General features: G+C 39.0%; 1 protein-coding gene across 1 annotated transcript; it reads left to right on the forward strand.

Annotated features, from left to right (window-relative positions):
• Positions 1–8,156: 8,156 nt before the first annotated feature.
• Positions 8,157–11,867, forward strand: LOC125226710. Its single transcript, XM_048130788.1, has 2 exons — positions 8,157–9,116; positions 11,745–11,867. The coding sequence occupies exons 1-2, from the start codon at positions 8,339–8,341 to the stop codon at positions 11,804–11,806; spliced, it is 840 nt and encodes a 279-aa protein (XP_047986745.1). The 5' UTR covers positions 8,157–8,338; the 3' UTR covers positions 11,807–11,867.
• Positions 11,868–12,624: the final 757 nt, after the last annotated feature.

A 12,624-nucleotide genomic window follows, 5' to 3' on the forward strand; every position in this document is an offset into this window, starting at 1 on the left:
TTTCTGGATCCCGGTATTCGACTGTTGTCGAGCTGTTCTTAATCAATTAGAATACCTACATTGCTGTTAATAAACCTCACAATAAACTTTATGGTAAACATTTTGTTTTTTAGCCAAGTAAATAATAGCCAGTGCCATTTATTTTCTTTCTAATAGAATTGATGAAGAAGTAAACAATGTTTACCGTACGTAAGTATTTATCTCGCAGTTTTAATACGAAAATGCAATGAGATTTTAGATACTATTAGAAGCAGTGTGCACCTAACAAGTAGGTACCTAAGTTAAGTACAGCAGGCATTAAATAATAATTAGTAATATAAATAAATAAGAAACACGATACTCGTCCGCGTCCAAAAATCTAAAATTAAAATCTAAACTATCATAAGGCAACAAGTAACAACACAATTTTAGCATGTCCACGGCCTGCCGTGAAACTTGTCCGGTTGTCCGCCAGACTAATTGCTACGCTGTCCGGAACTATTGTTGTCCGGACTAGACGGTCCGCGATAACTGTAGAACTGTCCTGATTTAATATAGGTAAGAGTAGTTCAATTCGTGAGATGGATCTTTTTACTCGATAGAAGCACCCAGTCAATAAAATTAAAGTGGACACATTTTCTGTTATGTGTCGGACTTTAAAATATCCTTTGCAATCGTTACTATTAGTTAAGAGACTAAGGGCCGGTTGTATCAACCATAGCAAAGTCATCAACGTCAAGCAGCAGAAGCCTATGGAAACTAAAAGTTTTGAATAATTCACGGTTATGTTCATTAGACTTATATATATTGACTGGGATATAGAATGTGATTACCTTTTTGATTTTTGTCGAGCTCCCGATATTTCGACGTAGTTGCATGCACCATGATCACGGAAAACTCAATTTGGGATATTTGAAAAATCAAAAGGGTGATCACGGTCTATATATTCTGGTCAATATGTCTATGAAAACTCCCATACAAAAAAAATGCGGCTAAATTGGGTAACGGACGGTTTTGTGCAACCGACTGTAAGTAAACATTGATAACCAATTTATGGCATGGCAATGATATCCATTATATTTTTCAAACACAGACATTTTGTAACACAGTCCAGGCAAATTACACAATATAAATATTGCATCTAACAGGTAACGTAAAACGATTAAAATGACACGAAATGGTCTTATCTCAGCAAGTTAGGGGTGTCTTCTAGCGTTGACCTACTTGCTATGTGACCATCAAGTGACAAATACGGGTGCCTTCTATTTGGCATACCTTTAATTGTCCGAAACGATTTTCGCATAACAGACTTCGCATAATCGAATTTCGATGAATGCTAATTTGGCAGAAAACTTATTTGTCATAATCTAACATAATACGAATTATACTTTGTTCGCATAATACTGTTTACGCCGATTGTTTTTATGAATAAAATTGATTCGCATAATTGTATTTGGCATATTTCCTCAAATCAGAATGTTGAAGCTGTCAGGAGAGTCGGTTAGGTTAGGTTAGAAATCAATATAGTAGTATTATTTACCTATGATAAAAATTCTGCGTAGTGAATTTCGACTAAACAATGTTATGCACAAATGTATATGCATTTTAAAAACCATTCGGCGAATAACCTTTATGCTCGAAATATATTCAGATAAACAAAAATAATTATGCTATGCTTAGACAAATTATGCGTAACTATACTATGCAATAACAGATTATGCGAAAGGTGAATTATGCCAATACACATTATGCCAAAAAGAATTCTTGATTGTAAAATTATGCCAAAACAAGGGGAGCCGACAAATACATGTAGTACCTACCAGTGGCGGCTGGTAAAAATTTCTGATAGGCAACACTGAGCAAAAAGAAACCAATCTTAACATTAGGTACTTTACTAGTAAAAAGAAACCTACCTTAACATCAGGTACTTTACTTGTAATCAATTTTAGGCAAACCGGTGGGAATCGGCTTGTATGGACCAACCGCTGCTGGTACCTACCTACTCGTATTACTATCCACAAAATTATTATCCGCAAAATGATTACACCTATCCTTCGCTACCCACACATGCACAATAACCATTGCACAAAGTAAACGACTACATCCATCCCGCAGCTTAGTGGCTATGTAAATACAACGCTGTACGACACCTGGGCCATTGCCCCTGATTTAAAGCTAACCAGGGGCGCTAACACTAAATTATACTTAACCTACTGCGGGACCGTCGCTGTTATGCATCGTTGCATTTTGAATGGATTGCTGGAACTTTAGTACTAAGTGGATCATCATCCCCCTTGCTTTGTCTCGGCATTTGCCCGCTTTGACAATTAATTCCAAGATTTGGCGTAGACACTAGTTTTACGAAAGCGAATTCTTTCTGACCTGCCGACACGAAGGGTAACGAGGTATTACTGACATTTCGCACATAAGTTCCGAAAACTCATTGTTACAGCACGGGGTTCGAACCCGTGACCTCCGGATTGAAAGTCGCACGCTCTTACCGCTAGGCCACTAGCGCTATTTTTAGTACTAAGTGGATAATGACTCATATTATCTTATAACTTATTATCTGCATGTCGTGTTGCGCGTAGCTGCGTCGAAATATCGGTAGGTTTGTAACATGTCAAACCTCCATGTTGCAGCCGCCACGCGTACTGGCCGCTGAGGGAAAAATAGATTAGCTTGTCGCGCGTCTTTTGTTTCGGAGACAAAAAAAATCACTTCGCTGGAAGGAAATGGTGCTAAATTAGGTACTTGTATTTTATATTAGGTTTAAAGACAATTTATTCCCATTTAAGATATACATCACTTCCATGAGAATACATCATGCATTTAACTAGGTTATTGTCACCGTAATTGTTAAGTAGGTAGGTAGACAACACATACCTGCATTAAGACAAAAAAAAAATACTTATGATAAACAATAATTTTCAATGACATGCAAAAAATGGTTCACTATTATCTGGCAGAAACTTTTTACGCATATATTTGATTCGTCTTGGCAGAAGTCAAGTTTGGCAGAAACACCTTACGCAGAATATGCTTTGGCACAAATCATTTCGCAGATTTTTATAATACCGAATCGTCTGTTGTCATAATGTTGATGAGCATAATAGTCTTCTAGTCGAACAATACATTTGCAGATAATATTTGTGCATAATATTTAGGCGGCATAAAGTTGTAATTTGCTATTTGATAGCGAGTTGGATGTGTTGGGGATGCAAGATACCTAACAACACTCCTCCTCGCTTCGCTCGTCGTCGTACCTAACGGTGACTCTGGGGCAGTTTATCTTTTCTGATAGCGAGTAATGATTCTGCTAATGTAATATTATGCTATAAGATTATTATGGTACATACAATTATGCTAAACCAAAGTCGACCAAAGTAATGTTCTGTAAAACAATATTCTGCCAAATGTATCTTATGCGTGGTAGTAATAATGCCAACTAAGTTTTCTGCAAAATTACCATTCGACCGAAAGTGTTTCTGCGAAACATGTTATGCGAAGTGTGTTTCGGACTAAAATTATTCTGCCAGATGAGGGTAACCCGCAAAAAATAATACTAATACAAGTACTAATTAGAAATTTTTTGACTTTTTTTGACATTTAGCATAAAATTTATTCTAGAAGTTTCTAGACTAGTATTTATACTATTTATACAATTTGACATTTTATTTAATTAATTCAATGTAGTTTTAAAACAATATTGTTCATTGCACACATAAATTGCTCTGATATTAATTATATTTAAAACATAATGATTTGTGTCTGTATTAAAAACAGTGTATTTAGGCTGCCTCTTATGCAGCCTTTTACTCTACATTTAACCTAAAGAGGATCAATAAGTCAATAGATATAATAATATCCATTGCCACAAGAGGTTTGCTGAGTTCTTGTGCTGGGCTCCGCTGTACGTCGCTCGCCGTATTCAAGTGAAGACCCGCGGTCAATGTACCTACGTCGTGAAACCCGGCGAAGAGTGATTCCGGGGATCCTAAAGGCCAGTGACGATATTTATATTTCCCTTTTTATTGTATATATTAGTTTTTATATTATATTATTTACTGAAAGAACCTTCGTTTAATTTCTCCGCTGACTAGCCGGCTACAGGTTGACAAAAAAAAAACACGTGAAACTAACAATGAATCACACAAGGGGTAATAAAGAGTTAAAGACATTTGTGTTGATGTTTAAAATTTCAAATTTCAGGCACACGTCGGACATTTCTTTTTATTTACTTTATTTTATTGAATGAATTTAATTTAATATTTAATTTATTATATAATATTAATATTCACAAATTATTTTATACTATATTAATTTTAATTTAATTTAATTTGAAATTTGAAATTTTGAATTTAATTTAATTTGATATAATTTAATTTAGTTTGATTTAATTTAATTTAATTCGTATTTATTTTGTTTTAATTGTGGTTTTCATTTTAAATTAATAATTGAATTCTATAGCTTTAATTTTAAATATAAGTGTAACGTAATGTAACAATATGGACTGTTATGTCTGAAATAAACGAATACAATACATATATATTTATAATAATAGATGTAATTATTTAAAAATCTATGAATGGAGTTTTACTTAGTTTTAAAAATAAAATAAAGTCTTCTTGTAGCAAAATACCCTATCTACGATATTTAAGGTACTTTCCGTTCATGTCCCATAGTCTTGGGACACCCTGTATACCTGTAATATATCTGCATTGCAGATTATTAAAGCTTTGATTGACATTTGACTGATTATATATTAGTATGGATTAACATAATACATCTCCTTCATAAAATCACAATCAAATAATTTAGGCTTAAAGCACTGCTCATTAAATGTAAATAATGGGCACCCTCAAATTAACATATACAAATGTCGCTTTAATAGTATGAGATTAGAGCAAATTACACTGAATAAATGTTAACGCATTGTATGCTATCTCGTAGGCATTCATCGTGTTATGTTAGTCCTTTTTAACTCGTGTCACATTCAACGAGGACCTTTTCAGCCTCATTCAGCCTTTGAGGCTACAATTAAGGATACATCTGAAAGAGGGCACAGGACAATGGGACAGTTGGGGAAACTATAATTATAAATAATGCCGCAATTAACATATAATTGAGTTCATTTTTAAGTTTTGGTGGAAGCGGAGATTTGGTTCTATCGGTTTGAGCTATATTAATATACAATACAAAGTAATTTGTTCATTTAAGCCTCCGCCACACATAAAGCGTTTTGATAGCGTAGCGTTCGCAGAGCGCAATGATAGCGGTCCCGCTTGCAATCCGCGCGCATTCCGCTCGCAATCCGCGCTCGTTAGTTCCCGCCGGCGTCCGCTGGGCGCACCGCCAGCGTTCGTCCGGCGCACCGCTATCGTTGCGCTCCGCTGACGCTCCGCTACCGCTCCGCCTACGCTATCAAAACGCGCATGTGTGGCCGAGCTTTTATTGTCATTTAGCAGAAAAATGACCGGATTAATGCTAAGTGTAAGGCCTAGTGTATGCTCAATGCTCATATTGGCCTTGCAACGGGTCGGAACGTGCGGCGTTGACATTTTGAACAGCGGACAATACAGTTTAATATACATTTAGAAAAGATAATTTATAATGTGAGATACTTTTGGTGCATTGTTTCATGTTCTGCTAGTAAAATGTGGCTACATATAAATTAACATATCGATAATAATAATATCTGCATTCTGCTCGTCTGGTTCAGTTCGATTCATTTTTATATCGCTTCATGGTCACAATTGTCACAATAATCTCAACGGCATAGGTAGAGATAAGTAAGAAAAGTGGTTTTCAGTTTTTAGTGAGACAAAGTGCCATCCGCTCACTCGTGCGGCCATAAAACGCGCGATTTACAACTGTATCCGCGTGACGGACATACGAACTAGTTGTTCTGCCGGCATGAGGTGTAATTCAATTTAGAAGACATGAGACGCCCATTTCAGAACGTTCGTTTTGATCTTTCCACTATAACTTTATAACGTATTTAGGTGCTATAAAGAAATTGCTTTAATAGGACTTTACGCAACCGTTGTTTAATAGAGGTCTAAAAATGGAAGACGCCGGTATTGATAGACGTGGGAATCGTGGGATAGAAAGTTAGCTAGAGAGACGTAAGCGTACAGCCGTATAGTTTGGCAAAATAAAAAGAGTTGAAGCCACTTTTTAATTTGTAATCTTTTTTGTTAGGCTCTCCGTTTTAGTAATGGTAGGACCTGCCTTGTTTCCAAAAGGCATGCTGTATGGATTACAGCCTGTATCTATTGTTAAATTTAGCTTATATTGTAGGTACATTTCAAAGCCACGTTTTACGTTAATTTGTTTTAAAACAGTACTTATAATTATTCAAGCCATTATCTACTTACACCGATTGTTTAATTTAGTAACACAAAGCGGAGCGTCGTCAACTTTAAAGCTTTGTTGCGAGTTTCAAAACAACCACTTACCCACGGAGATTATGCAACTTCGGGCTCACCTTGCAACTTGCCTATTATCTAGGATGTAACATGTAAAACTGTTGAAAACCCAAAATAGTTTGTAACTGTTATAAATACATCACATTAAAAAAGGAATGAAAAAATTATCAAGTTACAAATTCAAACGGAATTTAGTTAAATACTTACATTACAGTTTTAGGCTGAACTTTCGGACATGATCACAGAATTAGATTTAGAGAGAAGAAACAAGTTCATCTATTTGTATGGCGGCCGAGCGTATCATATTTTGTATTGAAGTTGTTACTTGCATGACATCGATTGATGATAGCGTACCTACAATTAAATAATGAAGGTCAAGCGCGGGTAGTTCGCAAAACGCGCAACTAGACGATGTTGATACAACTCCCCGCCATCGCCAGTCTGCGGCGGTTGTAATACTTGCAATGTTACGTTGAACTTCGGGGCAAATGTTCATCTCAAGTCATCTTCGATTCAGCCCCGTTTAAGTTTAAAGCTTGGGTGAAAATCGTGAAAGTTTGAATAAAAACACACATTATGAGGAATCATTCTTTGGATTGGATTGGATGGATTGGATGATAGGAGGTCTAGATACCTATTTAACCTATTTTTGTACCTACATGCACCTGTATTTGTTAACCTATATGAGTAAGTTCTGAATGGTCTGAGACGGAAACAAGGCTTTGTCCTCCCTAACGAGAACTGAAATTGCACACCGTTACGACTACGAGACATGCTTTTGAGAGATAGGTTACTAGGAGCTAACGCAAAATTGTAGTTTGAATATTGAGTTGTATTATTTCAAGAATCAAACCTTTTAATAAGTCTGCTCCTGACTCAAAACTGCTCCTCAAAATATCTATGTGTGATTTCTAATTTGCGTATTTTATACACATTTTTTTCTAAGGATTTTTGTTTGTGATAAGTAACGTCAAATTACAACGAGAACAGCGTACAACGGTTATTGATTGATTTTATAAAAGTTTTTATGTTTGAATTATTTCTGTTAGGTATTAAAAACGCGGGCAAGCGTGCGTCCACACTATACAGCATCGACTTAGGATTAGGACACTGGTATGAGCTTCAATTATTTGACAAGTACGCCGCGCGTAACGCCCGCTGCACTCCTAATGAGCATGCACACCGACCTTACACATACATATTTACTTTATAATAGCAATTACCATTCGTATCGAACACTCGAATTAGATTGTTCGATATTTACCTTAACCCTTAGGTATCAAATGTATTCCAGCCAAAACAAGTCCGTTAATAAAAATATAATGGCAAATCAAATAAACATTCCACCTGTTTATTCGCACTTGAGGTGTTTTACGGCATATTTTATTATTACAATGATATTTATGACGGCAGACGGCTGAATAAACCCCCTAATGCTGGGAATTGAGCCCAAATGAAAAACTCGCGGTACGGTCGAAGATAGCGCGAGTTGGAGAGAACAGCTACTTTATTATTTATCAAAATAACTTCATAGTAAAATATAGTTTTTAACAACTGCGAAACTAGGATCTAGAAAGTTAATAATGACATATTACTTAGTCCGAAAATGTGATCAGAAACTACGCTGTTACAAGTGTTCGGTTTCCTCAATACACAGTTTATTTACAGTGTTTTTTTTTAAGTGCAACAGTATGGGGAAATCGGAAACTATAGAAGATACAGGAAAACTGTCTAAGGAAATGTTGTATATGCATGCATAGGTATAGATAAGTACGCGCGGTGGCTGCGCCCACCCTGTTACCAATATAATAAAGCAGTTCGCTAATGGCTACCTGTCGTTTCACTCGTGTGCCTTCCCGACCCATATATCTATCAGTGGCGACGATTCGATAATTACCTCACGTGTTAAACGCCGTGTACCGTGTATCATGGCAACTTCAAACTCGGTTGGCTTGTTTTCAAGTTTTAATCATCAACAGCAAGAATGGCTTACGTACAAAAATAGGCTAGAACAGTGGTTCATCGCAAACAACATCGATCAAGCAAGCGACAAAGCGGGTGTGAGAAGGCGCGCCATCTTGTTAAGTGCGCTTACGGAAAGTACCTATCAATTAGCAAGTAATCTTGCACTGCCTGATGTTCTTGAAACTAAAAGTTATAGTGAAGTGGTGGAGTTGTTGGATGCGCATTTTACTCCGAAGCGCTGCGTCTTCGCGGAGCGTTATCACTTCCATTCGGCTACGCAGAAGGTAGGCGAAACTTCGGCGCAGTGGGCCGCGCGGCTGCGCGGGCTCGCGGCGTATTGCCAGTTCAAGAACATTGAGGAGGCGCTTTTGGACAGATTCATCATGGGCATGCAGTCTGGAAAAGAGCGTGAAAAATTGTTTTCGAAGGAGCTCGGCGAACTCACCCTAGCGAAAGCAATAGACATCGCTGAAAGTGTGCGGTGCGCGCGCGCCGCAGCCAGCGCGACCTTGGCGGCCGCCGCGACGGCGGCGGTGCCCGGCGCTGAGAGCCTGTTAAAAATCGGCGAAACTACGGCGGGTCGCGGGAATAAGTGTTCTGTGTGCGGTCTAAGTAGTCATAAAGCTGAAAACTGTCGTTACGTAAATTACAAGTGCAAAAGGTGTAAAAAAAAGGGTCATTTACGTAAGATGTGTAACCTCAAATACGTTGAGTCGGAGGAGGTGAGCGAAGATGATGATGGTAAGTTTTTTAATATCCGTTCGGTGAAGGGTGAACCAATGTTAGAAACAGTAATTATTAACGGGTTATCGATAGAATGTGAGATAGACACCGGCTCCCCGATTACCGCCATTTCACAAAAAACTTACGAGTCTTTGTTTAAGGAAGTGCCATTATCCCCTAGTAACAAGAGGTTTACCGGTTATAATAAAACTCCGATACCAAGTACGGGATTTATACAATTACCGGTCACGTACATGGGCAAGACTTTTATTCTTGATGTACACGTCATACCTAAAGGGGTCCGGTCATCCTTGGGAGAAATTTCATTTCCAAATTTAAGTTGGAGCTCACGCCTATTCTCTATTGTACAAAAACAAAGTCTGAAACTGACGAGGCGAGTGACTTGATGTCGCGTTATCCAGAACTATTTTCGAATAAACTAGGTCGTTTCAAAACATATAAAATAAAATTAAAACTTAAGGAGGACGCTAAACCAGTTTTTTTCAAAGCCCGCCCCGTGGCATTTGCCTTAAAGGACAAAGTCGATAGTGAAATTAAACGGTTACAAAGTTTAGGTATTCTTGAGCAAATTGAATATTCAGATTACGCGTCGCCTATTGTACCAGTGCTCAAACGCGACGGATCAGTTAGGATCTGTGCCGATTATTCTCAAACAATAAACAAACAATTACTGATTGAGAAATATCCCCTGCCTACCATTGAAGAACTTTTTTCGAAATTACACGGGGGGGTACAGTTCACGAAGCTAGATATGTCCATGGCGTATAATCAATTTGAAATCGACGACCCCGATAATATCACGTGTATCAACACCAATCGGGGGTTATTTAAATATCGCCGCTTAATTTTTGGGCTCTCTAGCGCCCCAGCGGTTTTTCAACGCGCCCTAAATAATATTCTTGCCGATTTAGAGGGAGTATTATGCTTCCTGGATGACGTGCTCATCACGGGCCGGAGTAGGGAGGAGCACGTGGCGCGCCTGCACCAGGTGCTGCAGCGGTTCAGAGACGCGGGGCTGACGCTTCAGAAGGAAAAGTGTTCTTTTTTCCAGAATGAAATAACGTATCTAGGCCACGTTATTAACAAAGATGGTATAAGCACATCTAAAACCAAGGTCAAAGCTATAGTCGAGGCACCTGTCCCTAAAAACATAAATCAACTTCAATCATTTCTAGGGTTGATCAATTATTATAGGAACTTTGTGCCCCGAGCTTCTACCATCTTGAGTCCACTTTACGATCTTTTAAAAAAAGATGTAAGGTGGGAGTGGAAACCAGAACACGAAAAGGCTTTTACGGAAATTAAGAAAAAGTTAGCGTCAGATCAAGTCCTTGCACATTATAATCCGGACGCTAAACTTATTCTTACTTGTGATGCGTCTCCCCAAGGTCTTGGCGCAGTTTTATCCCAAATTGAGCCAGACGGATCTGAACGCCCCATTTCTTTTGCTTCCCGAACGTTAAATGCCGCAGAAAAAAAATACGCGCAAATACAAAAGGAAGCAACAAGTTTGATATTCGGAATAAAAAAATATCATCAATATTTATATGCACGTGCGGAACCATTCATTTTACGCACCGATCACCAACCATTGTTATCTATATTCGGACCGCATCGAGGAATACCAGAGATAACAGCAAACAGACTGCAAAGATATGCAATATTCTTATCTGCATATAATTACGTAATAGAATATGTACGTAGTGCCAATAATTGCGCCGATTTCTTATCTCGCGCGTCATTACCGGATGAGCCAGCCGCCCGCGCGGGGGTCGCGGGGGCTGACAATGCTACATATGTAAACTTCGTATTAGAGGGCAGTTGTTTGCCTATTACTTTAGATCGGTTAAAGCAGGAGACGCATAATGATGCGACTCTAAAAAAGTTGTTTACTTCGTGCAGAACGGCTGGCCGCGCAAAACTAGTGATAACGATATTAAGGCTTACCATCAATGTAGATTTCAGCTATCGGTTGAAAATGGTGTCTTAATGAGAGGCCATAAGGTCGTTATTCCTTTGAGCCTACAAAGTCAGGTGCTGGCAGAGTTACACGACGCACATTTAGGTATCGTTAAGAGTAAAGCGGAGGCGCGTTCGCGGCTGTGGTTCCCAGGCATTGATGCCGCCATCGAGAACCTGATCGGGGCCTGCGAGGTTTGCACTCGGTTGCGGCCAACTCCCCCGCGCGTCCCACTTGCACCATGGAAAATTCCAGCACATGTATTTCAAAGAATACACATGGACTTTTTGGGCCCTATTAATGAACATTGGTACTTAGTCATAGTCGACGCTTACAGTAAATGGGTAGAATGCTATGATATGAAAAGCAATTCGTCATCAATCAATGTAGTTGATAAACTGTACGAATTCATGCCTAGGTACGGTATCCCTTGTACAGTAGTCAGTGATAACGGCACTTCTTTTGTAAGTCAATACTTTGAAGAATTTTGTGTTTTAAATGGCATACAACATCTAACATCACCGGTTTATCATCCATCCAGTAACGAATTCGCGGAGGCATATATTAAGGTGATTAAAAAGGGCCTAAAAGCCGCACTTATGTCAAACGCGAAAGGTAAAAGTGTTAATAACCAATTGTTAAAATACCTATTTCACTGTCTACAGGAATTCAAAACACACTACTACAGGGAAATCACCAGCACAGCTGGTATTTGGTAGACAATTGAGATCACGATTAGATTTGTTACGTGTTACATCAGAAAAGTCATCATCATCAACTCCGCTCACCACATCTGACTCTTTTGTTCACAATAAACAGTGCTCGCAGATTAAATATTACGGAGGAGTAAACAGATGTTCATTTATTACGAACGAGCCAGTTTTATATAAAAACTTTATAAATAAAAATCGTTTCACTTGGATCCAAGGGACTATAATCAAAAAAGTAGGTCGTGTGCTTTATCTCATAAAGGACAACAAAACAAACAAAATAGTGAAAAGACACATAAATCAAATTATTAAATATAAGGGCCAAGTCACACCGACAGCCGTGAGTCATCCCGAGTCCAGTCAAACACCGGCTGGAGACAGCGAGTTATCACCTCCTGACTTACCTCCCATTTTTGATTCCGGCCCACAGGCCGCCTTACCATCAATGGCACCGCCCGACATTTCAGCCGATGAATCAGAGGCAATGACCAGGCAATCCCCGTCTCACCAGCCTACAGGCCTCAATGTCGAAGAGGAACTGACGGTGGAGGAGGAAGATACGACGCCTACAGAGAAGGAGTCAGTAGCTGCGGCAAGCCCGGCTACCGTGCCTGCGCCGGCGCTCGCCGCCGACCGCGCGGCGCCGGACAACGCGCCTCCCGGGACCGCGGACTCGTCCACGAGACTCAGACGTGCTCGACCGCGTTTTGATTATAAACAATATTTTTAGAATAATAATGATGTTAGTTTTAGGTTAGAGTAAGGAACTATGGGGAAGGGATTGTTGTATATGCATGCATAGGTATAGATAAGTACGCGCGGTGGCTGCGCCCAC

This window comes from Leguminivora glycinivorella, chromosome 5 (assembly GCF_023078275.1).
Source record: "Leguminivora glycinivorella isolate SPB_JAAS2020 chromosome 5, LegGlyc_1.1, whole genome shotgun sequence".
Lineage (NCBI taxonomy): Eukaryota > Metazoa > Arthropoda > Insecta > Lepidoptera > Tortricidae > Leguminivora > Leguminivora glycinivorella.